The sequence below is a fragment of the Xiphophorus hellerii genome, chromosome 11, assembly GCF_003331165.1.
Source record: "Xiphophorus hellerii strain 12219 chromosome 11, Xiphophorus_hellerii-4.1, whole genome shotgun sequence".
Classification (NCBI taxonomy): domain Eukaryota; kingdom Metazoa; phylum Chordata; class Actinopteri; order Cyprinodontiformes; family Poeciliidae; genus Xiphophorus; species Xiphophorus hellerii.
Window position 1 is genome coordinate 24,510,590 of NC_045682.1, and position 26,142 is coordinate 24,536,731.

A 26,142-nucleotide genomic window follows, 5' to 3' on the forward strand; every position below is an offset into this window, starting at 1 on the left:
CCTTCACAGAAGAAATCCATTGTTAAAAGAAAGACACCACCTACCATGTAAATGATAAATCCATAGCTGAACATTTTGGTCTATTTTGCTCCACAGCACAGGACATATGGAGAGGAAAATGATCCAATTCATGCCAGCAAGTCCACCTGCTAATGGCTAAAAAGACACAGTGACGGTTTTGGATTACTCTAATCAAAGTTCAATCTAATCTGATTGAGACACTGTGGAGGATCAAAACGGACATAACTAAAAATAAAAGCAGAAATATATACATTTTATTTATACAAGCATTTCTTCTTTTTACATTTCCTTGTCTCCTCTTTTTAATTTTCCTTATGCATTTCTGCCTTATTATGCAAATGAAGAGTGGCGGTATTATAAGGGTTCGGCTTCTGCCTATTGGCTGGTTAGCATTACACGCTACTTGGCATCAACAAAGATGGCGAGCAGTTTATCAGCGAGCTGAAGCTTAGCAACGTTATTAGAAAATAATGCTTTAATTCCCGACTTTATTATTTTTCATGTGGACGCTCAGACATGATGGGGGACCAAAACTGAAATAGAAGGAAAAACAAAATATATATATTTCTGATTTTATTTTTAATTATGTTAGTTTTGGTCCTCCATAGAAGTGTGACCAGAAATAGGCCAGAAATGCTCAAAAACCCTAAAATATGATAAATTTAAACAAAAACTTGTCCTTAATTACATTGTAATAAATGTATACATACAATGTATAATGTGTGCATTTCCAGTACTGATGCTTCCACTGTGTTGTCCTGATGTTTCCAAGTGAAACATTGCAATCTGCTGCCTCATTGCGTGCAGTTTGTCCTGCGTGAGCGCGCCACTGACGTGCGTTTCTCGTGATGCCTACGTCATGACGCTGCCAGCTGATCGGAGTGGGAAGCCGGGTTGTGCGTGTGGACTGGGCGTGTGAATATGTGTGAGATATAGAGGGAGGGAGGACTGGGACAGACAGGAGTTGTGTAAAAAACGGGGAAAAGAAAAAGAAGAGGGACTGAAGTCCTGCGCTGCGTCCGCCGCGGTTCCGACGATAAAAAACGCTCCAGATACCAGAAATCCACTCAGATCTTTAAATACTGTGCAAGCGTGTGGGTGAAGGAAATCCACAGACACCGACACACCCTGGAAAAGCTCCAGGAAGGACTCCGCGGGGAGCAGTGGGCGAGGCGGAGCGCTCCGGATGAGCCGGGGAGCGGGCAGGAGCAGCAACCCGGCGCCTGGTGCTGAAGGTGGGGCTGGATGATTCCGTTCTGTCTGGGCGCTGCTGCCTCTCTCTCCCTCTCTCTCCCACAATCTGATCGGTTCTTTCAGCCTGCTTTAGCCCGTGGTGGCTTCATGACCCAGTTTGTATTAAAATGTTCTCTGGGAAACGCATTATTCATATGATTTTCACATCTATACGCTAGATTGTTGCTTTTTTCCGCCTTTTTTCATGACTCTGAGCTTCATGGGGATTTAGATCGGGTGTTTTAGGAGTTCTGGTTGAAGGCCTGCTGCCTTTCAGACCCTCTGACTCTGAGGAGCGTTGATTTAACAAGAAATCTCACATTTAGTCCGGATACGCTGTAAACTCACATTTTAATAATTTCTAGTAAAAACATTCAGCCAGTTTAAGTGTTTTTCATCACATAATACATATAACTACACAAATGTAACAGAAAATGGGTAAAAATGAATTCAGATGAGGAATGAGGAAGCTTGCTCTTCAAACAGGCAGTTCATGTTGAACAAATGTTATAATGCAAGCTGGAAATGTTCTAACTTTCTTCTTCCAGACCTGGACTAAGCCATCAAGAAAGGCCTCCATCTGAAGCTTCTTTAAAATTTGCTGAGTTCATGACAGGCCAAGGAGGAAGCCTGCGCTCAAGTAGGCGATAGGTGAAAATCTGAATAACTGAGGCAGAGTCATTTCTCAGAAATGCAGTGACACCAGCAGTTATTTGGCAGGGATGGAAAATTCTTCAAGTTTATTTGGATGTTTATGAGAACAAGAAGTACGTTCTGAAAAGCAGGGGACTTATTTAACCCTCCAGGTCCATCGTGGAGCTCTGCCGAAACGCTTAGAAGACAAAAATGCCTTCATGTATGGGCGGTTTTTCCTCTGGTTCAGATGGTTGTAGAGGAAAGCTTGGTGTTATGCATGTTACATAATTGTGCAGCCAGAGTTCAGTGTGCCGGTAGGAATGCGCAGTAGACTGTGTCACGAGCTGCATTTGTGCCATTGCAGTCCGGAGCGTGACATAATCCACCCTGTCAATGAGGATCATATACAGACGACAGGATGTCAGTCACAGAGCGGCTCTTCCTGCCGTCTTTCTTCACGTCCTCCTCCTTTGCTGCCTCTGCTGCTGCTGCCTTACTGCTCTCATTTTGCAGAAGTGAAGCCATTTTGCTCAACTTGGGTTCCAGCCTTTAATTCATGTTGCGTGCCTTGTCATGGGAGAATGGGGCAAGAAGGGACATATGTAGGTTCAATTAAAACATGGCACTGAATGCCCGAGGATGGGCTAATAGGCATCATGCAGCGTCACTAATTCAGGACAGCATTTAAGTAGTCAACACGCAACCTTTTATTTGTTTTGATCTCAGGGTTAAAGTCTTGGAAACTGTGAGCACCAGAGTGTAAGAAGAGGATCTTTCTGCTCTGTGAGCCTCCGCCCTTTCTCCGTCTTTGTCCTTGTTCTCATTATGAAACGATCAGTTTGTCATAGAAACTTCAGTCTGGGACGTGAAACAACCTCTCAGCCCGGGCCACACCCAAGCCAGAGGAATCTACCTGGATTTAACATTTCATTACTGAGTTTTTTCCATTCAGAGAGCTGCAGCTGCATTATGCAAAATCTGTTCTCCTTTTTTTAATGCGTTCCCTTGTGGCAGCTTCATGGTGAGGTTGGTGTAACACAGTTGCTCTGTGTTATTGTGTGACTTCACAATATCACAACTTGATGCTTTGCAGAGGTATTTAGCATTTGTTATATTGCAACCACAAAATTCAAACTGATCCTAGAAGAGAATTGTGTTCAGTGCTCGTTACTAGAAATCTAATGCAATCTATTCTGCAAAGGCCTGAGAGGTTTGTTTCAACCAACAGCATCATGGAGACTGTTGATATGACCAGAGTTAAATACTGGAAAATTATAGCCCATCTGCCAAACAAAATATGGAGAGCACTGAGTGTCAACAAGAACGTTAAAGTTGGAAAAAAGTCACTATTGGTGCCATTTTCAGTGGATTGCAAACATGGTGAATGGTGACCATGCAAAATACTAACTCTACCCCAGCCTATGGAAGCACATGGTGGTGGCAGCATCATGCTGTGGGGATACCTTTAATCTGTAAGGACAGGGAATCTGGTCAAAGGTGATGGGGTAAAGGTACACCTTCCAGCTGGACAACAACACTAAACACATAGCAGAACTACAATGTAGGGTTTTTTAATGGCCTAGTCAAAGTCCAGAACTCTTCACCTATTTTGCAAAGAAATATTTATTTACATTTCCCTCCCACTTCACAATATTATGTCACTATAGTCACAAGATCTATATGAATAGATAATAAATTTAATAGAATATTCACTGAACCTCAATCCAGAACTGCACAGGATTCTGGGAGATGTAGGCGTTAGCTGCGCACAGTTAGCAAAAGTAAAGTTGGTGGAATCAACTAACTAACTCACTCATTAGGTTACCTAGCAACTCACTCATTCTTTGGTTACCTAGCAACAACCTGTTGAGTAACTTGCACAGCAGCAGTTTAAGGTTTCGCCACTGCGCCTCATAACTAGGCCTGTCACGATAACGCATTTTGTCCAATGATAAATTCTCACAGAAGTTTTTGCGATAAATGATGCTATTAAGTAACACAACCATGGGAATTGCATAATAATGCAAAAACACACAAACTTTAAATTCTAATGAACATTCAAAACTGGAACTGGAAGACATTCTAAATATCCAAAATAACAGAATCGGCAGAAAATTAAAGAATTCTTGTCTTGAGACTAAAGCGGCATACTGAAGACTTTTGTCATCCAGTTTTTGGTAGAAAGAGAAAAAAATTACACAAAGGTAAATTATTGATTTATTTAAAATGTACCATATGATTAACTGATTTATTGCAACAGGCTTACTCTCTCCATTGATTTACAGCAGCTGCATAGCATTTTAAAGTAAAGTAAACCTACTTAAATACATTTAGCTGTGCTGGCTCTTTGTTGCCGCCTCTCATTAGCCTTGTAGGGTTATCTCTGTGGTAACCCAGTTTCAAGAGCTTTAATGTCAGTAGTTTCCTCTTTGTGTTTGTACGTCATCATTCCTATTTTCCTCTGATGCAGACATCCTGCTCGGTGTTGCCTTCCTCTTTTGCTGCTCTCAGCGCGGCCTCGGTGGGCTTTGTGTGTGTTATCTCCTTCACGCTGTTGCTCCGTGCATGAAAGCCCGTCTCAAGGCCCTCGACGCTGCTCGTCATGTGACTCTATTCACCTCGAAACGGGACGGTCAAGCTCGCCGAGAGTGAAGCATGAAGAGAGGGGATGGAAAAGGAGGAGTGGAGGAGATTTCTCCAGCCCACAGCAGCCGGGTGGAATTTCTAACATGCGCAGTGGGAATGTCAGGAATGCAGGACAGTCTGATCTAACCGAGAGAAGGTGGGGAGGACAAGACGAGCCAGTGAGGAAGAAAAAAAAATGAAAAGAAGACACTGGAAAGAGTGGCACCGCAGAAGGTCAGGCCCCGTGCATAGTCACTGTCTGCGGAGGGAGGGAGAGTCACGTTATGGAACAAATAAGCAATTCAGTTGGAGCTCCGCCGCAGCCTTCAGGACGTGCTCTGGATGTCCTCATCCCTGACCTTATTCAAGCCAGCGAGAGCGCGAGCGTGTCAACACGTCCTCATTCCCAGTGGGTCACATGCAGACGCTTGGCTCGGGAGCAGCAGCTCCGGTCCAGCGTCAGCGCCGGCCGGGTGTCCTCCTGTGCTCATATATAGAACATTCACAGAACTCCGGTCCAGAACCGCACAGCATTCTGGGGGATGTAGGCAGAGGAAAGGCTGCAGCTGTTCAACCTCTCATAGTCAGCTAAAGCTAGCTTGGTGGAATCACCTAACTGACTAGTCTGCAGTTACCTAGCAACTCAGTTATTCTTTGGTTACCTAGCAACAACCTGTTTGAGCAACTTGCGCAGCAGCAGTTTAAGGTTTCGCCTCTGCGCCTCACAACTAGGCCTGTCACCACAACACATTTTGCTGGACGATAAATTGTCCCAGAAGTTTTTACGAAAAATTATAATGATGTTGTTCTGAGACCATTTCCAAGTAATAGGATGGTAATGGAATAATAAAATTAAAATTTTGATGAATATTTTACATCAGAATATTAAATATTATGATATTTAATATTATTTAACACTGGATCTGGAAGACATTTTAAATATCTGAAATAAATAAAACAGAAACAACAAATAAAATAAATGATAAAGTCCCTGTAAACAAACATTGTTCTTCAAAAACAGGGCCAATTGAGACAAAGGCATTACTTGGTCATGGCTGACGCAGAAATGGATAAAAAAGGAGACAGGAAACTGAAGACGCCACTCTGAGGCCGAGGCGTAGCACCAATAAGCAGGTCAGGAGGGATGGAGGACCGTCTCAGGAAACTGAGCTCAGGATCATCTACTGAACTGCTGGTTTTCATTTTCTCATTATTCCTTTACATTTCTACTGTGTCGTTGGATAACAGATTGAATACGAATCTTTTTATTAACGCAGCCTTTCCTGCCTTTAAAAAGCATTATTGGGATGTTTCACAGAGTCCTTAGAAAGTCTGAATTTGATTTTGTTTCCATGTCTGGATAAATGTGGAAAATATAAGACATGGAAATATGTTTGTTGTTCCCAGTTTGTTGCTGTTCCTGTTGCTTAAATGTTGTATCCTTCCTTTCTTTTCCCTTTGTGTCCTTACGTTCTTCCTTCTTTGTGTCCTTCCTTCCTCCTTTCCTCTTTATAAGCTTCCTTTATCCCTGCCTACCAAAAAACTGGACGATAAGTCTTTATTCTGGTGCTTTAGTCTCAACTAGCCCTTTTCTGAAGGACAGTTTTAGTTAGAGAGACTTCATAATTCATTTTGTTGCCGTTATATTACTTGAAAATATCTCAAAACAACAATATTATGGCTAATTGCAATAACTTCTGGGACAATTCATCATCCAGCAGAATTTGTTACTGTGACAGGCCTAACTTTAACCCTCCCATATTGATTCATTTAATTATAAAAGTATTGACTACAAACCAAAGCAGAAATGTGTTGCAGGTTCCTTGATTTGAAGGACTATTTCTGAATGCAACAGAAAACAAAAGAGATATTACATAAATATGGTTATATTTATCAAGCTAAAGATGAACCAATCCGAATTTTGTAATCAATTTCCAGATTTTCCTGTACAGAACAACCTTGCTACGCTCTGTTATCTACTAAGATCTAATCTCACTTGAACCCTGAATTAACAGCAGATGCAAAGAAAACTAGAAAACAATTTCATGAACATGTCAGATTTTGATAATTTACCATTTAATTGGTGCATCACAAACCTTTACATGTTTCTAACTGGGTCTCTGTTGGCGGCCATTTTAAAAAACAAAACGAAATCTTTTTGTAAGTTGTGCGGTCTGCATATTTCATCAAACGGTTGCGCTATTGGATAAATCCAATGCTAATAATGAATGAAATTAACCTAATTGTAGCTGATTTTATATTTCTAAACTTAGAATGAGGACAGTTAAGAGACGACTGATCAAAATGTGCTGCCAATCACTATTTAATGCTATCAATGGAAAGAAAAGCTCCAGTGGGCTGCCATTATCTTTGACTGGAGAAATCTAAAATAAAGAATATTGCTGGTTTAATTTATTCCTGATAATATGAGAACTTGACTTGATTGGCACAGAAACATAAATCAGTTGGTGCAGTTGATGACTTGTCTTCAGATGTTGTTTGGAGATTGGTTTTTCGAAACGCATTCAGCTGCAAGCCAGCACAGGCAGCGGCCAAATCTGCTGACTCGCCACATTCAGGAAAAAAACAGGCATTGATAATAAATCAGTCAGGAGGCTTATTTCTCTGCACAACACGGGATTCTTAGTTTCCTGGTCAAAAGAACCCTCTTTCAGATAATTTAAGTGAGCCACTTATTTTGCAACATTTTAGTTGTATTGATTGTTAACCCACCTCCAGCAAATACTCCAAAATATTTGTGATTATTATGGTTCTCCAACCTGCAGGAACGTACAGTACGTACTGCTGCTCGTCTGCCTCACGTGAGCACATCCTTCTCGCCTCCAGATCTACTCAAGATTAGGTTTTCTGCAGGCAGGAGAAGCACCGACTTGCTCAGACTGTCATTTACTGAACAGCTATTAGTCAGTTTTAGTGACATATTTGAGTTTTTACTGTTTTAGGGTTAAAGGAAAAAGGTTCAGCCACAACTGAGAATTAGAACGATAGAGAAAAAAATTGTTAGGTTGGTGAAAGCAACTAACGCACTCACTCTTTGGTTACCTAGCAACTCAGTTATTCTTTGGTTACCTAGCAACAATCTCTTGGGTAACTCGCACAGCAGCAGTTTCGGGTTTCGCCAGTGTGCCTCATAACTGCTTAAAAGTAAAAAACTAAATGTCATGCCAACTGTTTGGCAGGATTTTATAAATTTAAAATAATTTAAAAAACTAACCAAAACATGCTTTTTTTTCAGATCACGCGGTCTAGTCTTATGTGTTTTGACTGTTTGTTTATAAATGCCCTAAGAAGAGCTGTGCTATTAATTTGTACTGCTTGCTGTACAATGGCAATCTAATCTAATCAATAATTATCAATATCAACCAATATAAGACACATATACTGTGATACGTTTTTCAGCAAATAGCACAATTTTCAGATAATCGTGGTATTTACCTCCTTTACTTTTTGACAGATCAACTGAGTGTTTTTCAACCAGCAATATTTCCTAACAGCCTGATTTGTCTCTTGTGAGTCGAGCCGGACAATATGGCTGAAAAACGTATCACAATAAGTGTTTTATATCAGTTGAAATCGATAATTATTGATTAATTTTTGTTTTAAATACCTTAAATATTACCAAACTGGTGGCTTAATCTTTCCTGTTGAATCCAGTTTTTACTAGACGCCGTTGTTTAGTTTTAAGTGGTTATGAGGCTCAGTGGCAAAACCTTAAACTGCTGCTGCGCATGTTACTCAACATGTTGTTGCTAGGTAACCAAAGACTAGAGTGAGTGAGTTGCTAGGTAACCAAAGAGTGAGTTAGCTGACTCAGTTTAGAATGGGGAAAGAAAATCACAAAAATTAAATGTTTGTTTTTTGGCTGCACTATAAAGATCCAAAGAGTGACTGCAACGCTCTTCGGTGAGAAGGCAGTTATCGAGAGAAGGTCAGTGAAGTGTGAAGTCGAAGAAGCTATTTAAAAGAACTGTAAACACTAAATCATGTCGACACATGTCTGCTGTTCATTCAGGGTGTAAGACAGAAAGACATTTTCGCAGATAACAGGAAGGCTGATTCCTGTGAGCAAAGCTACTCTGTACATGTTTGAAAATCTCTGTTATGATAAGTTTCCACATTAAGTCACACATAGGATGTTGGGTTTTTTTCATGCTAGCATTGCTAACCATGATAATCACTGAAACAAGTCAACTTTATCGCTCTATTTTGACTTGTAAAATATTAATAAAAACCTCTTAAAGCACCTCCTCACACATACCCAGTGTGACGTCGCCTCTTAAGGTAGGAAGGCTAAAAAATATTTTTAATGCTGACCAAGTACTTTATATTTTAGTTTTCAAAAAGAAAAAGGAGTCTACTTAGATTTATATCACTGGAGGAGGAATTAATGTTCTTTTTCTCTAAGATAAAACTTGAATCTAAATTTGTGAACATTGAAGTTCAGTGCAGATTAAACCCAATTTAAAGTTTGTATATCATATTTAACTACTATTATTCTCCCAAACCCCCTGAAGATCCTTTAATGCTTCACAAAAAGCTCTTTGCACTTCTGAAATGATTCCAGCGTCTGCACTCTCATGCACAGACTGTCCGCTCCTCTCGCTCATCCCGTAACCACAGTAACTGACTGTTTCTTTGAGAGGCCGTCTGTGATTTTTAAATAACTAAAAGAACATCCAAGAATTTCGCCGGTGGCCCAGCAGAACATGCACAGACAGAACCGAGCGGCCGCTGCTAGTACTCTGACGCATGATCTTGTGTGTGTGCATCTCCTCAGGCGTTCCTACATGTCATCTAGTTTTAGCCACTTAATCACAGCTGATCGCACTCACACACACACACACACACACACACACACACACTCTCTCTCTCTCTGCGCCCACTAACCGTACGTGTGACTGGCTGCAGGCCACCTCGTGCCTACGCTTCATGTGGAGAAAACTTTATAGAGGAAGTTTGACAGTCTGTTGTTCTCTGTCTGCAGGGATAAACCAAAATCAGAAGAAGGAAGGAGACGGAGTTGCAGTTTGTGACGTTAAGGAGAAAGTGCGTCACTGATCGACATGTTCTGCTGACGGCTAACTCACAGCAGTTCTTCACTGGCAAGCTTTATGTTCCTGTATGCATGCTAAAGCTGCCAGCTGAAGAACTGCTCTGGTCAGCCCTGCCCTGCATGACTCAAGAAGAAAAAGAAGAAGAAGATGGACGCTGCTGGGAAAGCAGTTCAGTAAACTGGATATTTATTTTACAATTTGAATCATTGTATTTTGTGTTAACCTATTAATTAGTTTTTGTGGTAAAATCTTGTGTTCCTGCATGGATGTTGAGTGATTGGATTTTTCCGCCTTACAATAAAGAACAAAATGTTCCCCTCTGAAGTCTCATAGTACGCTTCAGAGTGAAGGCAGTAAAATCCCACAGCAGCGATCGATCTCATATCCAAAAACTGAAAATAAAACCTCACAGGTATTGATTTAAAAACTGAAAACTCTTGTTTCCTGCTTCCTTGAATGCTCTCCATCAAGTTTTAAGACTCTATAAGTGTGGCCTCGGTTCAGTTGCTGGTACATATACTCCAGAGGAAAAGAAAGGGGTAAAAAACTTGCATAACGTCTGTTTTTCAATGCCTGAAGGCGTCTTCGGCTTTTCATCAAATTCCTCCGCAGCACGTTCATTTGTGAAGTCACAGGACAAACATGGAGAGGTGCTGGGATTTATTACTGAGGAGAAAAGGGATTTTAAGAATTTAACTTAAATATTCCTGGTTTTTAGTAAATTTAAGATGAAGACATTTGAATAAAATATGGAGACTAATTAAAAATATATCACTGAGGTGTAAACATGACCTTTAAAGGTTTGTTGTCAAAAACGAATAAAGAAATTATTTTTAAACATTTCTGTGTTTTTACTGACCAATATAAACTTGTGAGCGCCTTGAACGGCATGGGCTTGGTGTGCTTCCTGAAACTCGCCACCAGGTGGCGCAAATGCCCTCAAAGCAAACAGATGGACGAAATGTTGAGGAGGTAAATTCTCACTGAATTAAAATTGAGTTTAGTGAGACTTAAAAGTATGAAAGTAGTTTCTGTTTTGCATCTTTTAGGTTGAATATTTAATCATTTTAAACTTCAATGATTAATTGGAAGAATTTGATGAATGTGTAAGACCCACATTTGCTCAATTATACATAATATTCAGTTAGTTTTTAAGTTAAACAAAACAAGACATAATTATCTCATTTGTGACACTGATTGCTAAATTAGAACAATTACTGTCTTGTGAGATTTTCTTAATCTGAAACTCTCCCTTAGAGACAGGGTGAGAAGCTCAGTCATCTGGGAGGGACTCAGAGTAGAGCCGCTGCTCCTTCACATCGAGAGGAGCCAGTTGAGGTGGCTCGGGCATCTGGTCAGGATGCCTCCTGGACGCCTCCCTGGTGAGGTGTTCCGGGCACGTTCCACCGGGAGGAGGCCCCGGGGAAGACCCAGGACACGCTGGAGGGACTATGTCTCTCGGCTGGCCTGGGAACGCCTCGGGATTCCCCCGGAAGAGCTGGAAGAAGTGGCCGGGGAGAGGGAAGTCTGGGCCTCCCTTCTGAAGCTGCTACCCCCGCAACCCGACCCCGGGTAAGCGGAAGAAGATGGATGGATGAAACTAAGCAACACCGACACATTTGTAGTTATTCTTCTCACCAGACCTCTATTGAAAGTTGGTATCTTATGCATGCAAGAGCATAAATCAAAATACAAGACGTTTGAGTTTGTCAAACTAGTTTTACTGAAGATATTCTTATAATTCAGGTTTGTCAAATATGTGGAAATAAAAACTTTTGTCATTCTGCATCTACCCTCAGTGAAACTGCAGCACAGATTTAATATGCCTGATACATAAAACTAATTTAAATAAAATGAAAAAGTAATTCAATATTACAGTTTAATAAATGGTTACAGAATTAGCTACTCAAACAAGGCTGTCTTAAACTTTAAATAGTAAATACTGTATATTTCTAGTTCATTTTGGAAGCATTTTGTTACATTTACTGGTGGATGTGGTATTAAATACAACTTTTTATCATTTATTAATTAGTTACTTTCTAATAAACAACCAATTAATTTTATACTGTTTGTCAGAAATTCAGTTTTTCTTCTTTGGTTGCAAAATGTTTAATAAATAAAATTTTATGCCAACCTGTTGATGTTTTAACATGGTGTTCATTCTGTACGCACTCTATCACTATATTGAATGAATTGTGAATGAACAGTTTGTGGTGCTGCTCTCCATCTTCAGGATCACGGTGATGAGGAAAAGACAAATGTCCTAGTTGAAGCATCACCGTCCACTCCGGAACGAGACGCTGAATCGGTCAAACTCAAACAGTTAATCACAAATAATGAAGCTAAATTAAACCAAATTTCTTCTAAAATTAAATCCTCCCGTCTCCCCTATGGAAGGTGTAGTAATAATAAACTGCAATCAAATAAAAACAATTACGGAAAATTAGGCATTTCGTCTCAAATTCACGGATTCTTAAATTATAACTCACAATATTAGAAGATAAAACATCTTCTGACGCATAAAGTTGAGCAGTCAGGTAAAGTTTGCATGTCGGTGTACAGATGCTCGTCCTCACCTGCTCACGATGTTCAGCCGCTTTCCGCCGATAAACCCGGTTTTCTGGTGAAATCCTGATGCATTTTGTAGATAATTGTCCATTCTGACGTGTCGCGGACCTCTAATGTCCAAAAATAAAACTGTCCAAGAAAGGCCGTGGCTGGCAGCAGGTGACTTGGTACTTCAACACACTTCCGACTTGATTGTTTGGAAAATATATAGGTATATACATATGCAGTTTATTTCTTGCAACAAAAAAATGGACGAAACAATACCTTACAACTTAGATGGAAACAAAACTTTACTTAATCTGATGTTACAAGTTCTAAAAGTGGTCAAAAAAAGATCATTTTTACCAAAACTTCCCGTCATCACACGAACAAAACAACCTCCACCGCCCCGCCGGTGTTCGTAATCACTTAAATCAAAGGAGGGTCTAAACTGTACCAAAGTAATCTAAACATTTCAAAATGTAAAAAATAATTACAGATTTTGGTTCTAAACTAACTCAAGTACATTCTAAACTAAATTGATATAAATATTTACAAATAAATACCACATGTGATGTGTGTGGGTAGGAAGGCTCTCCTGTAGCAGACTGTATTACGGCGACTCTGAAGAAGCATCTGACCAAAGACATTTCGGTGTGGCATAACAGACTCATAAAGAGGATGATCAGATTTTTCTGGACTTTTTAAAGGACCTTCTTTGCTCAGTAATGTTCTCCAGCCTCCCCAGAACAGAACCAGCCGTCTTTGGCGGCCATTTTGACACCCTGGCCCTGATGCTGCCACCCTAACAGATGGTGGCCGAAGAAATTGCAGCCTCCACTTGAGGCTGACTTGTAGAAGATATGCAACATCTTGCTGCAACCTTGAGAAAAAAGTTAGTTTCTGCACCTGAACCTCTCTTCAAATTATTCCTCAGGTACAACCTTCTGCAGCAATTTTCACTTTAATGCCATTTTAAGTTAGAATGTCACCATTGGTAAAAGAAGGAGGATTTTAAGAACCCTTACTGTCTAGCTAGGTGGTGATAAAGGTACAATGACACTGGAGATGAAGCGACTTTTTTGTGCTAAGTTGGAGGTTAGCGTCAGATGTTAAGGTTGAGACGAAACTTTTAAAATTATTTATAAAAGAAACAAAAAAGAAAATACAAATTAAGGATATTTATTTTTTCTGGTCGATAGGGAATGTTTGTTTGTTTTTTTTGGTAAAAGGAAAAGAAAAATCGGGGATCAAAAACCTGAGTTTGCAACCCTCATTTTAAGAAACAATGGAGCAGCTGCTCCACTTTTGTCACATTTCAGGTGTAAATATATGAAATAGAACAGACTGGTCCTTACCGAAATACATAGCTCATGCTTTTAAAAACAAGAATGCTATAAACATTTAGCAAAGGCTTTATTGAACTCATAAAACCAAAGATTTTCACAGGTCATCTGAGGTTCCTCCACTTAAAAACCTCAATAAGGCCAAACTTCGCAGTAGTTTCTCAGTCAGCAGATCGTAAATATATTGAAAGGTTTGTGATTCCGCGTCCGCTCTCTTTCCTTTCTCCATTACACGCACTTGGCCGCGTCCTGGCTGCTGATCTGGCTGCTGCCGCCGCGCGTAAATGGAATGCTTTTACGCACCGCGCGCGTTCACTTTAAAGGAGGTTTAATCGCTTTTTTTGCCATTCCCATGCCTCGCCTGGTGCTTAAGTAGGGCTCCTGCGCTGGTGATGCGCCGAGGATGTGAGGAATGGATGCTGTAATACCTCACAAAGCTAACACCAGAGGGTGGGGGTAAAAAGCGAGGCGTGCGTCACCGGCAACTAAACGCCAGAGGGACAGAGACATCAATAACATCGCGTTCATCAATAAGGAATCTGGATGGAGTTAGACGGTTTATTAAATAGGCCGCTCTCTGAATTTGAACGCTTTAATGTGATGACCCCCCAAGGAGAACAACTGAGGGAAGACTTACTAGGACCTCCATCCTACCGCTCGGTGATGGCTATCAACACTGATGCCGCTTTCGAGAAGAGTGGCCTGGGCGAGAGGGAAGTCTCCAACTTAACCGACTTCCAGGACACCGAGAAGCTGCTGAGCAAAACCCCCGCCGATCCGACCGGGGAGAGCAACCTCAAACCCTCCGACTCCTTCCCTCTGAACACCAGAAGCAGCGTCCGCTCCCTGGACGCGGAGCAGAACGGACGCCGGTCCCCGCTGAAGTCGGGATCCATCGGGCAGCTGACGGCCCCACCCAGATCTACTTCCCGGCTCAGCCTGGGCCAGCTCTCCTCCCCGGTTCCACCGGGATCCGAGCCGCCCAGTTACCTCTGGCTGGCCGTGGTGTCCTGCTTCTGCCCTGGAGTGCCGTTCAATGTCTGCGCCTTGTGGTACGCGAATGTGGTGAGTGTTTGCAATCCTTTAACGACTTTCTTCTAGTTTCTTCTAGTTTTTTGGCACCACAGGTGGTTCTCCTCCAGCAGCGCATTTAAATAATTAATGCTTGGTGAATTTTTCTTTCCCATCAGTCGAGGTCAGTTCTCCACACGGGAGATATCGAGGGAGCAAGAAAGTATGGGCGTCGATCAATGCTGCTCAGTGTTCTGGCGATGCTGACGGGTGTGGTTGTAATCATCTTCATAGTGCTTACAATAGGTATGAAGACAGGCCGAGTGCTGGCTCACTGTAGGATGACTTAAATGTTTAAGAGATTTTCCTCTGCTCTCTTTCTCTTAGAGGCCCAACAATGAATCAAGGCGGATGGAAACAGTTTCCCTTAACTTCTCCAGATCTCTAAATTGCACAGAGGAAAGAGGATCTCAGATTGAAGACAGAAGGAAGCACAAAATATGAGCTGAAAAAAGTCTGAAGGAATTCCAATGTGCACATTTTTTTTTGTTCAGTTTTTCTGCTGTGGACCAAAAAAGAAAAAAAAGTATGAAGAAAGATGATGTGTGTCATTCGTCCTTTTCAGGAAACGCTCCTGCTTGATAACCCCACAAACTCAGGAATAAAGGAATGAGGAGAAATCCTTTCAGAAACCAAACTAGACGGACTTTAAGAGGAATTTAAGGACTCCCATAAGAACGAGTGTAATAGAGTGAAGATAAAGAAATGAAAGAGAAAGCAAACCCTGCCTGCTGTTTAAAAAAATCTGCTACAATCAACTGGACTTTTATGGCTGAAGGGAAAAAAATCTGTTTACAAAAAGTTTAAAATGGAGATGCACCGATAAAGATTTCTGTTTTCAGGTCTGAACTTTAGATTTCCTGCATTTTATTCTGCAGGTTCTTTCATATTTTTAATAGTTCTGACTCCTAAAAGCTCGGCTTGGTTGGCTGATGCTTTCATAGCCACAACTTTCGACTTGTGGGCCAAATAATTAAGTTAAAAGCAAAAATATATTTATCCAATTAAAAAAGGCAAGAATATTCCTACTAAATAAACTAGAAAAGTAATATTTTAATGAAACTATATGAGTTCAGGAATAGGCTTTATGTCACTTCCATCCATCCATCCATTTTCTAACACCTTTGTCCCTAATGGGGTCGGGAGGGTTGCTGGTGCCTCTCCAGCTACGTTCCGGGCGAGAGGTGGGGTCACCCTGGACAGGTCGCCAGTCTGTCGCAGGGCAACACAAAGACATACAGGACAAACAACCATGGACACACACACACTCACACCTAGGGAGAATTTAGAGGGACCAATTTACCTGACAGTCATGTTTTTGGACTGTGGGAGGAAGCCGGAGTACCCGGAGAGAACCCACGCATGCACAGGGAGAACATGCAAACTCCATCCAGAAAGACCCCGGGCCGGGAATCGAACCCTGGACCTTCTTGCCCTTTGAAAACTTATTTAATGTAATGATTTGACTGTTCCTTTGGGTAAATTTTATAGTTCTATTTACTATAAAATCGAAAAGGGGAAGGATGTCATGCCCAATACATTTCAGTATTTTTACGTTTTGTTGGTGAAAAACATTTTAAAACGTGTCCTTCGCACCAATATTGATTTGGAAACAGGGCCGCACAAAATCATTCCAAGGGCTGCAAACGGCTCCTGGGCCTTATTTTGGACACCCTTGGTTAAAAAAGTGATTTAATGAAAAGATTCAGATTTTTCCGTTTTCGACCTGTTGATTGGTGCATCTCTAGTTTAAAACATTTGAATCCTTTTTGCTGTTCTAGTTGATGTCCTGCTTCGCGTGCTAACTTGATAAGCTGTACTGACTCCTGGTTGGCTTCCACATAGCTGTGTGAATGTTTACAATAATCTATAAACAATGAAACGGGGCGTTTCCCTTCATATGCACTCATGTTCGGACTCTGATGCTCATGTTTATACCTTCATACTGTACGACTGTGCCATAGTTCTGCATGGCTGAAATAAACTTGACTGAGCATGACGGATTTAAACGCTCACCACCTTTTAATTAAGAAAAATTTACATCAACAGAACATAATCCCAGGAAAATATTTCTTTAAGCATTTATAGTGTAAACATTGCAAGAAAACAACCTTTAGCGATTACTTCTCTCAGTTACAACACAGAGTAGCATATAAATCTCTTGGCAACATCTGGTCTGAGTTACAGCAGATGTTTAGTGGAAAGTGTAGAGCAGAAGGAGAATGGTGCAGATACCAATCACTCCACCCAGGATTAAAGAGTCCCTCCTCTTGCGCAGATCGATTTTTTGGATGAGGCTGTTGATAGCAGGGAAACGATCTGATGGAGAGGGGAATTGTGGTGAAGGGAAAATAATTAAGAGCCAAGCTGAGCCTGCCTTCCTCGCAGTAAGTAAGAGACAAAAAGCAGCAGGGAAAACGAAATCCATTAGTGGGATTTCTAATATAACCAGGCAAATACTAATAATAATTAAAAAAGCATTAATGGGAGCTAATGATGCAGTTGTTATAGAAATGCTAAGACCACAAAGAGCTGAAATATGAATCTAACAGTGAGACAAAAGCAGAATCGATTTGAGCTAAAAGGATACTGGCCAAAGTTGTGACCCTGGTTTGAATGGACTTCAGCATCCCACGCTGAAATGTGATGTTCTCCTTTGTAGCCATGGCGATGCTGGAGGAAGAAGACAAACCAAGAGGGATCAGGAGCAGAAATGCAGAAACATATCTGCCTTTGTGATATCACGTTACACCGCATTTACTGTCTCAGTTAACGAGCTGAAAAGTACAAAAGTCGGCTTTAATCGACCAGAACGAGTGGGATTCCTCCTGGTGTGTGGGAGTGAAGGGAGAGAAGAGGGCCGGATGCGGCTATAAACTTACCTTATTGCATTGTCGATGAGACTATTTGAGCTGCGAACATAAAAAGAAAAAAACGAGATTAAAAAGTCGAGCTCCATCTGACAAATTAAAGAGACGGCTTCAGCTTAAAATAACCTTCTGAGATAATTTCAAACACATTTTGGATGGCACATGCACTCAGGCGGCCATTTTATTGGTTCTCCTGGTAAAATTGTACAAAAAACACCTAAAAATTTAAGAAAAATTTCAACCTTTACTTGTGTAGCAAAGCAAATCCATTATGTAGATATAATAGTTTCAAACTAAAAAATAGACATTCAAGAAATGACTCAAGTAAGAGTAAAAAAAGTATTTACTAAAGGCTTTACTCAAGTACAGAGTAACTGATAATCAGACAGATCGAAATATAAAATGCAACTAATTATTACCCAACACTTATCTCTAATGAACCAATTTGGTTTTTATTTGGACAGATGTTTAAAAACACCAAATGAAGCTGTTTGTTGTATTAAAAAAATACATATATCAAAAAGTTTATTACGTCACATAGAGGTTCATAAAGTATTACAAACGTTTCACCAAACTTCACAGTGGTCATAAAGTGGTTTTCCTCCAAATAAACTTTCCACTCCTTCACTCGCCTCAGCGTGAGGCAGAACGCCACGCTGGTTTCTGAACATGTTCATAAATATTTCAAAAGGCGTTCACTCAAATTATAACATTTTGTTTTTCAAATTAAATAACAAGCAGTTTCATTTAAAGTTTAACAGGCTCCATGTTTATGTTTGTGATGGTAGAAATGCAATGTTTTTTTTTAAAGTAGGCAAAGGGCAAAAGCTTTCTAGTTCTTGAAAACTCACTGCAAAAAACACAAAATCTTATTTTTTTTTGTCTAGGTTTTAGTACAAATATCTTAGTACATTGAAAAAAGACAAACAAAACTTACAAGCAACTTTTCAGCAAGATATAGGAGCTTTTTTAAAGTCAATAACTCATTAATATAGATGGAAAAATACTTGTTTCATTGGCAGATTATTTCACTTACAACAAGACACTTTCCTCATTTTATAAGTGAAATAATCCTCCAATGGAAGTGTCACTTTTTCATCAATATTTAGGAATTATTTACTCTAAAGCTCATACACTTTGCTGAAAAGTTACTTATTAGTTAATTTTGTGTTTTTTTCAAGTGTACTAAGATATTTGTAATAGAAACTAGATGAAAAATGGGATTTGTCACAAATCTACCAACACAGTAAGGCCTTTTGTCATGAAATATGAACTAATATTGAATCCTGCAGGGCTGACTGCTGTTTAACGGAGGGATTCGGTCAATTAGCATCAGATATTCTGTGTAACAGATCTTCTCTGGACACATCGGCGTTTCAGAGCAGTCGCCTGATCTTTCTCATTAGCAGGAAAGGATAGCAAGACTGTGGAGGGAAGACAGTGAGCTTGAACGCACTCATCCGTGTTTCAGCAGGCAGCCATTAGCAGCCCTGGTAAGTGACGGACTGAAAAATGAAGTGTTCGGTCCAGAGCTGAAAGAGGGTGGAAAGGTAGCAGCGAGCATCCTGTCAGACTCCACTGGAGACCAAAAATCAATACGGAGCTTTATATTTTCTCCATCTATTCGTCTCCACTGCTGTCCTCCGCATTACTGCCGAGCCTACATTAGCTGGCACAGAGTTCTTCTTTTAACATGATCCAATTTTTCTCGATTTACTCAAATTCTGCAGCAGGGAAACTGGCTGAACAGAACCTTGCGTAATGAATTAGCATATATTTTTTCACTTTTTCTTCAAATGATCTGTGTAAACATGGAGATATTTCTCTCAGTACTGCATGTGTGATGTACAGTATATCCCTTTATATGCAGGTGCAGCAGGTTGCAGCTTCATTATTATTACATCAGGCCAAATGGGAAAGAAGCAAAGCAGAAACTGGTATCAGTATCTATCTGCAGCCTGCAGGACAGCAAACCCTACCTGCCTGGTAAAACCATCATGCGACAAGTTCAACAGAAATGTTGCTGATGCATTTTAACAACTCAAATATGCATAACTGTTAGCTTCCCATTGTTAACCTCACATTGTCTGCCAACTGCTTAAAGTGAAACATTAGAATAAACCAAACATTAAATGCTACAACAATGAAAATGTACTAATAGGAGTTTTTCCTTCCAATTACCTTCCTATAACTGTGCTTAAATAATACTCTGTGGATAATCACCTTCTGCTGTCAAGTCAACAGTCTTCCCTGTGATTGTGTTTAATATTTAAAGGTCCCAATAATCTATATGTGGCCAGTCGGGCAGCCTGATCATACACAAATCAGAACCATCCAGCTGCTCCTGTTCGGACTTTTTTGTGCTGCCCGGCTCCTTTTGTCTCAGAACGCATTAAGCTGTGGACTTGGCAGCTCCTTTGTTTTGTTTTGGTGATTTACTACCTTCATCTGAGAATGGAGGAGCTTCTAAAGAGACGACACACAATGAGGAGCTTTATTTTATCTATCGGTGTTTGCAGAGCAAACAGGAGACTAAGAAGTGGCAGAGCAGGCAGCAAACAGGCGAGTCAAAAACTGACCGCCCACCGCTCTGTGTCCGGTATAATATCAGCTTTCACTGCTATGCAGATGATACCCAGCTCTGCTTTTCTCACTTCCTCCCTTTTTGACTGTTTGAATGAGATTAAATTGACACTTTTCTTGATGCTAGATTAATTAACTTGAATATACTCCATACAATAAACAAAAATGGAGGTATTTAGTGTGCAAATTAGCTAAATTATGCATAAATTTAACAACTAGACAGAAGTGGTGTGCAATCGTTGGGAGTTTTTTAACAACAACAACAAAAATCAAACTGGATTAATACTAGCAGCGGTTTAGCATTAATCTAAAACCGGGATAATCCATTAGTTCTTTACATTCAAAAAATTAAAAAAAAACTTTACTGATCCCAAAAGAAAAGTAAATGTTGCTGTAACTCATATTAATTCAAATCCTTCAGAGTTATCGTAGATTATTTCCTCACTGTTCTCCTCACTGTAAAGCAGAAGTTTAAAAATATTGTTCAATATATACATTTAAATGAGACTCACAATTTAAAAAATGTTATTTTACTTTTTAAAATGAATAGGAAACTACGTCTAATATACTGCAGAGGGGAAAGAATAGTTTGTTTTGCACACCAAAACATAATTTTCTTTTTTTTATCTGAAAAAGAGAGAGAAATATTGGATTTCCCAAAGTTTTCTTACTTCCTCAGATGTTCATGTTCCTTTAGAAAAAGTTCAGACCTCCTGTTGTTCACTCCTGAGCTGCTTTTGTAGGATCTGATGAGAAAAATGAAGCAGAAACACTTAATATCAGAAACTAGAAGTAAAACAGCAAACAAGAATCTGGAAAATTATTTTTGTCCTAAAAAAAAAGCAAAAAGTAAACAAGTATGAGACTTGAGCAACAGGAGAAACTAATATAAGAATGAAGTGAAGTTATATATACAGTATATACATACATTTTTAGATTATGAGAATGTAAAAATACAACTTTTATGTTTTAAAAATATCTCAATATGACAATTAAAACATTATATTTTTCAATATATTAAAATTTGAATAATTCATATGACTGACAAAAAAAAACCCAAACTAAATCAAGCAAAATTATTTTTTTTCCAAATCAGTTTCTTTCAATAAAAAACGTATTAAAGTTTAACAAAAACTGCAGGTGTGTGTCTGTGTCTGATCAAATTTTAGTTAAAACATGTTTGTTTTTCAATCAGTGGGTAGAAAATCCATAAATTTTACTCAAGTAAAAGTAACAATACTTCATTATAAGTAAAGCGTAGTAAAAATGACATTTTTAAAGACGTTAATCAAGTAAATGTTACTGCATAAATAGTTACTACTCAACTCTGTTAGTTGGATTAGAAACTTTAGAAATCCAAAGAAAATCTGAAGAAATTCTGATAAAGACGATAAAGTTTGAAATGACTGAAATCAATCCTGCCTTCTTGGGCCATAAAATTGTGGGAAAGTTTAAAGTTTGTGAAATTCATTGTTTACTTCAACCTCAAAATAAAAGAATATACTAGCTTTAAACCTTAGAAAGATTCAACAGAAGTTTTTAAAACCAGTATTTATACTTTTTAGTGATTTTCTCTGCTTCAATCTCTTATTTACACCATCCAAATTATATCTGGAGCAATAATCTATTCTATTATCTGCTTTGTTCCCACACATCTCACCACCTATCTCTATGGGAATAATTAAAATTCACTTTCTTCCCTTCAGCTTCAGATCAGGGTGCATTTCTTCTCCCTCCATCTGTCCGTCCTCCTCTCCCTCTCCTACTCTGATGCAGCATTTCTCCGGACCGGGCCGGCCACATGTAACCCACTCTCCCTCATCTTGGGCTGAATGAAAGCCTTGTGGTTTGATTTACTGTAGAAGGCACTTAGGTAAGAGATTCCCCAGAGAAGGAGAAGAAAACGGTCAGTGAGAGGGAGATACAGATCCAGGGAGGAGGAAGCCGTAATGAAAGGAGGTGCCTCTTATTAGAGTATGAAAGATGATAGTAGGACGGGTGGATGGTACAGAAAGAAGCTGCACATCTCTGCCCCCTGCTGGTTGAGAATAAAACTACCAAATTCCACTTAGAACATTTTAATAGTTAAAAAATTTAAAGAAAAACGATACAGGAAAAGGAAAGACCGAGGTGTGAAGAAAATAACAACAAGGTGAGCCTTTAACTGTCAGGATTTTGAAAATATTTATGTTTGAAAACAACATAAATAAAGTGAATTTATAAATCTGCTTCATATAAAAGTTGCAATATATAGCTTCTTTAAAACAATTTTTTCCATATATTTGTTGAAGCTGTTGTTATGACAGAACAGTTTGTTACGAGACAGATAATCTCTAAAATGAAAAATCTAGCTCCTCTGCATAACTAGAAACAACCAATCAGAGCCAGGAGGCGGGTCTTAGCGCTGTCAATCACAATCTTGTGTGGCGCCGCTCATCCGTGCTGACAGAGGAAACCGCTACAGCTTTTCTATGTCAGCAGAACCTGTTGTGAATGCTAAGGCTAGATAGCATAGCCACTGATGATGGTGGATAAACAGTTTTCCTGAACCGCAAGTTATTTCTAAGCCATTGTCAAATTTAGCAGCGAATACACGAGATTGATTGACAGCGCTAAGTTCCTGCTCCTGGCTCTGATTGGTTGTTTTTGGTCAGGGACGTTAATGGTAGTTCAGGGAGGAGGTGGCGGAAATTGATCTTTTCACAGATTATCTGTCTCATAACAAACATGGTGACAGTTTTAACAAATATATAAAAAATATATTCTTTATAAAAGTTACATACTACACCTTTAATGTTATACGGTATCTGAATTATACAGAATTTGTGTTTATGTGCCTATGTGTGGATTTGCTTACTCAATGTCTCTGTGAACAGAGCCCAGCAGGTCCTCTCGCTCTCGAAGGCTCAGGAAGTTGCTTTTGGTTTTGTGAAACTCGTGTGTGTAATCCTACAGGAAAAAAAAAACATTATTACAGTTATCCTGAGAAATCTTAAACCAGAAATCCTTCAAAAGCAGAACTGTTCAGCAGTAAGTACCTGTAAAATGTCTCTGTGTCTCTGTAAGGTGTGCCTTAAAGCCGCGTTATGCGACAAAGCTCCGGGTGTGTTTGTGTATTCGGCCATTTTGTCATTGACTGTCGAAAGCTGCAAACAAATTTTGAATAACTATAAATAATTTAACAAGTTAAATGAGAGAAATACATAATGATAGAAATTAACTGCACTTAATTCAAACATCTATTCTCCTGATAATCATAAAACAAAATCCTGAAAATTGTTTTCATTTTAGCAGTTACTGACCAAACGGTATGGATGTAACCTACTTTAGACAAGAGCTGCTCCACTTCGGAGGTCATGGCCACCAGCATGTTGTCTTGGAACGGCCCAAAAGACTCTGACCTGATTCAAGGACGAAAACAGGAAGGACGTAAAATTATTTCAAGTGTATTTTTTTATTTACAAAATGTGCTGAATTTATGTTTTTAGGTATTTTTCATCAAATGTTTCTTAGGTAAATCTAAGGTTTAATTCCTCACATTTCATAAATTTTAGAGAGTTTTATTGACAAATGCATTCAGTTTATGAAAAGCAGCAATTAAAGTTCAAGAGAAAAGTTTTGAGGAAACTTACGAAGGATTTTCTGATCTGATTCATAAATTTTTGGCAAACATTTCTGAACGTCTGAAACTATTTGATGTTTTTCTTTTTTGCTGCCTTTCTTCACACCAAGATAGCGTTTCAATGTTTTCACCTGACGGTGGAGAAACCTCCACACCTTTCTGTTTCCATTTCTGAGCAAAATCCACAGTGGTGAAAAACTCATAATAAGCTGAATCCTCTGTAGGAGACCTGATGAGTCTTTCCTGACAGGCAGAGGAATGTTTCTCCTTAAGATTTTTGATTTCAGTCTCATTTTCTGTCAACATTCAATGATATTGTTGCGTGTGAATCACTTTTGATGTGAAGTAATAATCCAGCTCTTCTAATTTAGTTCACCTAATTTATTACTTTCCCCTAACTCAACATAAAATCATTGAAATGCTGTCAACAGGTCATTTTGTGGTGAACTTAAACAAGGGAAAATCAGGATTTCGCAACTTTAGATGACTGATTGTGGTTTAACTGGCCAATTTTTACTGCAACCTAAAATCAATGCAAACTGACACTGTAAAAACTAAAACAGTAAAGTTTGTAAAAGAATGTAACTTATTTCTGTCTCTGTAACCACTAGCTGAACACAAAACACCCGTTCTACTTATCAAATTCAAATATACTCGCTGCATGGTGTCACGGAAACATGTTAAAAGGTTCATCATTCATTTGGTAAAAATATAAACACATAAAACTTTTTAAAAATGACACTTTGTGCATTAGCCTATAAATACCAATATGTTTTGCAGCTACCTGCTGTCTCTTTCCTGCTGGTCATGGCCGCCGCGGTAACTTGTGCAGAGTTTACTGAATGAGACCAGCTTGAGGTCCAGCTCATTCTCCAGCTGTCTGGCCTGCTTCCGTAAATCTGAGGGAAGAAACGGAGAAACACGCTGGGAAAATATTTTCAGGTGACAGGAAAACCACAGGGTAATATAAAGCCATCTGAAGAATACTGGTGTAATACAACATAAGGGAGATGAGTTAGGCACAGAAATACATCAAACATTAATAAAATTATGTTTTCCAAGTACTTACATACCAAACATCAGCTGACTTGATTCATGAGAATATGGTTTTCTAGCTTGAGCAAATTTTTAGCCTAATTTCAGAATTAGCTATACTGTTTTCACACAAAATATAGCCATATTTCATGGTGTACTTTTGTATGTTGCTGCCTTACTGGTGAAACTATAATTCCTTACACGACAACTTGGCACCAGAAAATTATTTTGTAAATGGATCTGAACGACAAACACTGCAAAATAAAAGTCTGCATTATCACAATTGCAAAGGATTCCTTGGGGTCCATAATTGCCGTGTGATACTGTATGTAATTGGATCATCTCTACCTAAAAAAAAAATGTTTGTTTACCCAAACATGATTCAAACAACCTTAAACAATAATGCAGATTTTCTGTGACCTCTTTAAAGCCAGAGTTAACCACCCTTGTGCTTAAATTTTAAGTCTTAGATTAATAAAAACATGTAGTGAGGCAACAGACTGAAAGGGTAATGAGCTTAAAATGTGTTGTGATAAAGCTTCAGTTGTTTGTTTTAATTTCTGCCATTTTTATTAAATTCATTCGTTTACAGGCAGATTAGTAGATACTATCCAAATTAAATCAACAAAGTAGAGCCGCTTCAGTTTTTCGATACAAACTTTTTAACTTCGACGTTAACAGCCAGATGCTAACAAGTTAGCTTTGGAAATAATTAAAACATCTAATTCGCGCAGGCGACAACTTTATTCGCGTCGTGTGATGTGAGTCGATACATATAAGTGACCCGAATTTACAAAGAGTAGCAAGGACAGATATGAGTCGAGAGTTGTTTTATTCTTATTTCTGTAACATGTCTTACCTTCCCAGTAGTTGCTGCTGGTTGCCATGACTGTTGTTGACATGTCATCAACGGCCGTAAGGGAGAAGTAACTGTCGCACTTCTTCCGTGACCCACTGTGCCCCCTAGCGGCAAATACAAGACTTCTTAGTGATTGACCTACACATTTTTTACTTCTGTTTTTTTTCTTTCCATCTGTAAACAAAGATGTCTTCTCAAAAAAGGGAAATAAAACTAAAAGAAAGGGAATAAATATCTGTTTTTTGCTCATTTTTATAATAATAATAATAATAGTCATTATTTTAATACAATATTTATGATAATACAATGTTTATGTTACATTTTACTCCACATTTTGATACATTGTTTGTGATTAAAAAAAATGTTATGATACATTTTGCTCCAAATTAAACCTCAGCCTGTGGCTCTGGACTTGAGGCAGTCCAGGTTGTTATATTAGTATATTTAGCACAAATATTTGTACCTATGTTTGTGCTATATTTAGCTCACCTAACAGGTTATGTTGCCTCTAATTTCCTAATTAAAAACTGACAAATTATCTGTGGGATTTAAGCTAAACTAACTTCAGGCTAAGCTAAAGTTAAAACACACTGAACCAACACCAGCAGATGGCATGACT

At 39.1% G+C, this 26,142-nt stretch overlaps 2 protein-coding genes and 2 long non-coding RNA genes across 4 annotated transcripts; 2 read left to right on the forward strand and 2 right to left on the reverse strand.

The window, feature by feature from the left end:
• The first annotated feature begins 942 nt into the window (after positions 1-942).
• LOC116728965 (uncharacterized) lies at positions 943-10,430 on the forward strand. Its single transcript, XR_004341050.1, has 2 exons — positions 943-1,256; positions 9,521-10,430. It is a non-coding gene; the product is annotated as an uncharacterized LOC116728965 (long non-coding RNA).
• On the reverse strand, positions 1,256-9,409 carry LOC116728964 (uncharacterized). The gene is made up of 3 exons (XR_004341049.1): positions 9,397-9,409; positions 7,564-7,566; positions 1,256-5,135 (listed from the first exon to the last, which is right to left on the reverse strand). It is a non-coding gene; the product is annotated as an uncharacterized LOC116728964 (long non-coding RNA).
• Positions 10,431-13,388: 2,958 nt separating the features above from the next.
• Positions 13,389-15,715, forward strand: trarg1b (trafficking regulator of GLUT4 (SLC2A4) 1b). Its single transcript, XM_032575583.1, has 3 exons — positions 13,389-14,548; positions 14,674-14,800; positions 14,882-15,715. The coding sequence occupies exons 1-3, from the start codon at positions 14,027-14,029 to the stop codon at positions 14,893-14,895; spliced, it is 663 nt and encodes a 220-aa protein (XP_032431474.1). The 5' UTR covers positions 13,389-14,026; the 3' UTR covers positions 14,896-15,715.
• An 837-nt stretch (positions 15,716-16,552) lies between these two features.
• On the reverse strand, positions 16,553-25,623 carry LOC116728839 (Golgi SNAP receptor complex member 1-like). Its single transcript, XM_032577157.1, has 9 exons — positions 25,524-25,623; positions 24,414-24,528; positions 23,333-23,408; positions 23,046-23,153; positions 22,865-22,956; positions 20,679-20,753; positions 17,437-17,466; positions 17,145-17,227; positions 16,553-16,873 (listed from the first exon to the last, which is right to left on the reverse strand). The coding sequence occupies exons 1-9, from the start codon at positions 25,564-25,566 to the stop codon at positions 16,749-16,751; spliced, it is 747 nt and encodes a 248-aa protein (XP_032433048.1). The 5' UTR covers positions 25,567-25,623; the 3' UTR covers positions 16,553-16,748.
• Between the last annotated feature and the right edge of the window lie 519 nt (positions 25,624-26,142).

Bases quoted from the DNA above. Each gene is read 5' to 3' on its own strand.
- trarg1b (XM_032575583.1), top strand. From the start codon at position 14,027: ATGGAGTTAGACGGTTTATTAAATAGGCCGCTCTCTGAATTTGAACGC. The intron at 14,549-14,673 runs GTGAGTGTTTGC...CTTTCCCATCAG, and splicing joins CCTTGTGGTACGCGAATGTG to TCGAGGTCAGTTCTCCACAC.
- LOC116728839 (XM_032577157.1), bottom strand. From the start codon at position 25,566: ATGTCAACAACAGTCATGGCAACCAGCAGCAACTACTGGGAAG. The intron at 22,957-23,045 runs GTACTTACTGCT...TTTTTCCTGTAG, and splicing joins GACACAGAGACATTTTACAG to GATTACACACACGAGTTTCA. The intron at 20,754-22,864 runs GTAAGCAAATCC...TTTTCTCATCAG, and splicing joins TCTGTTCACAGAGACATTGA to ATCCTACAAAAGCAGCTCAG.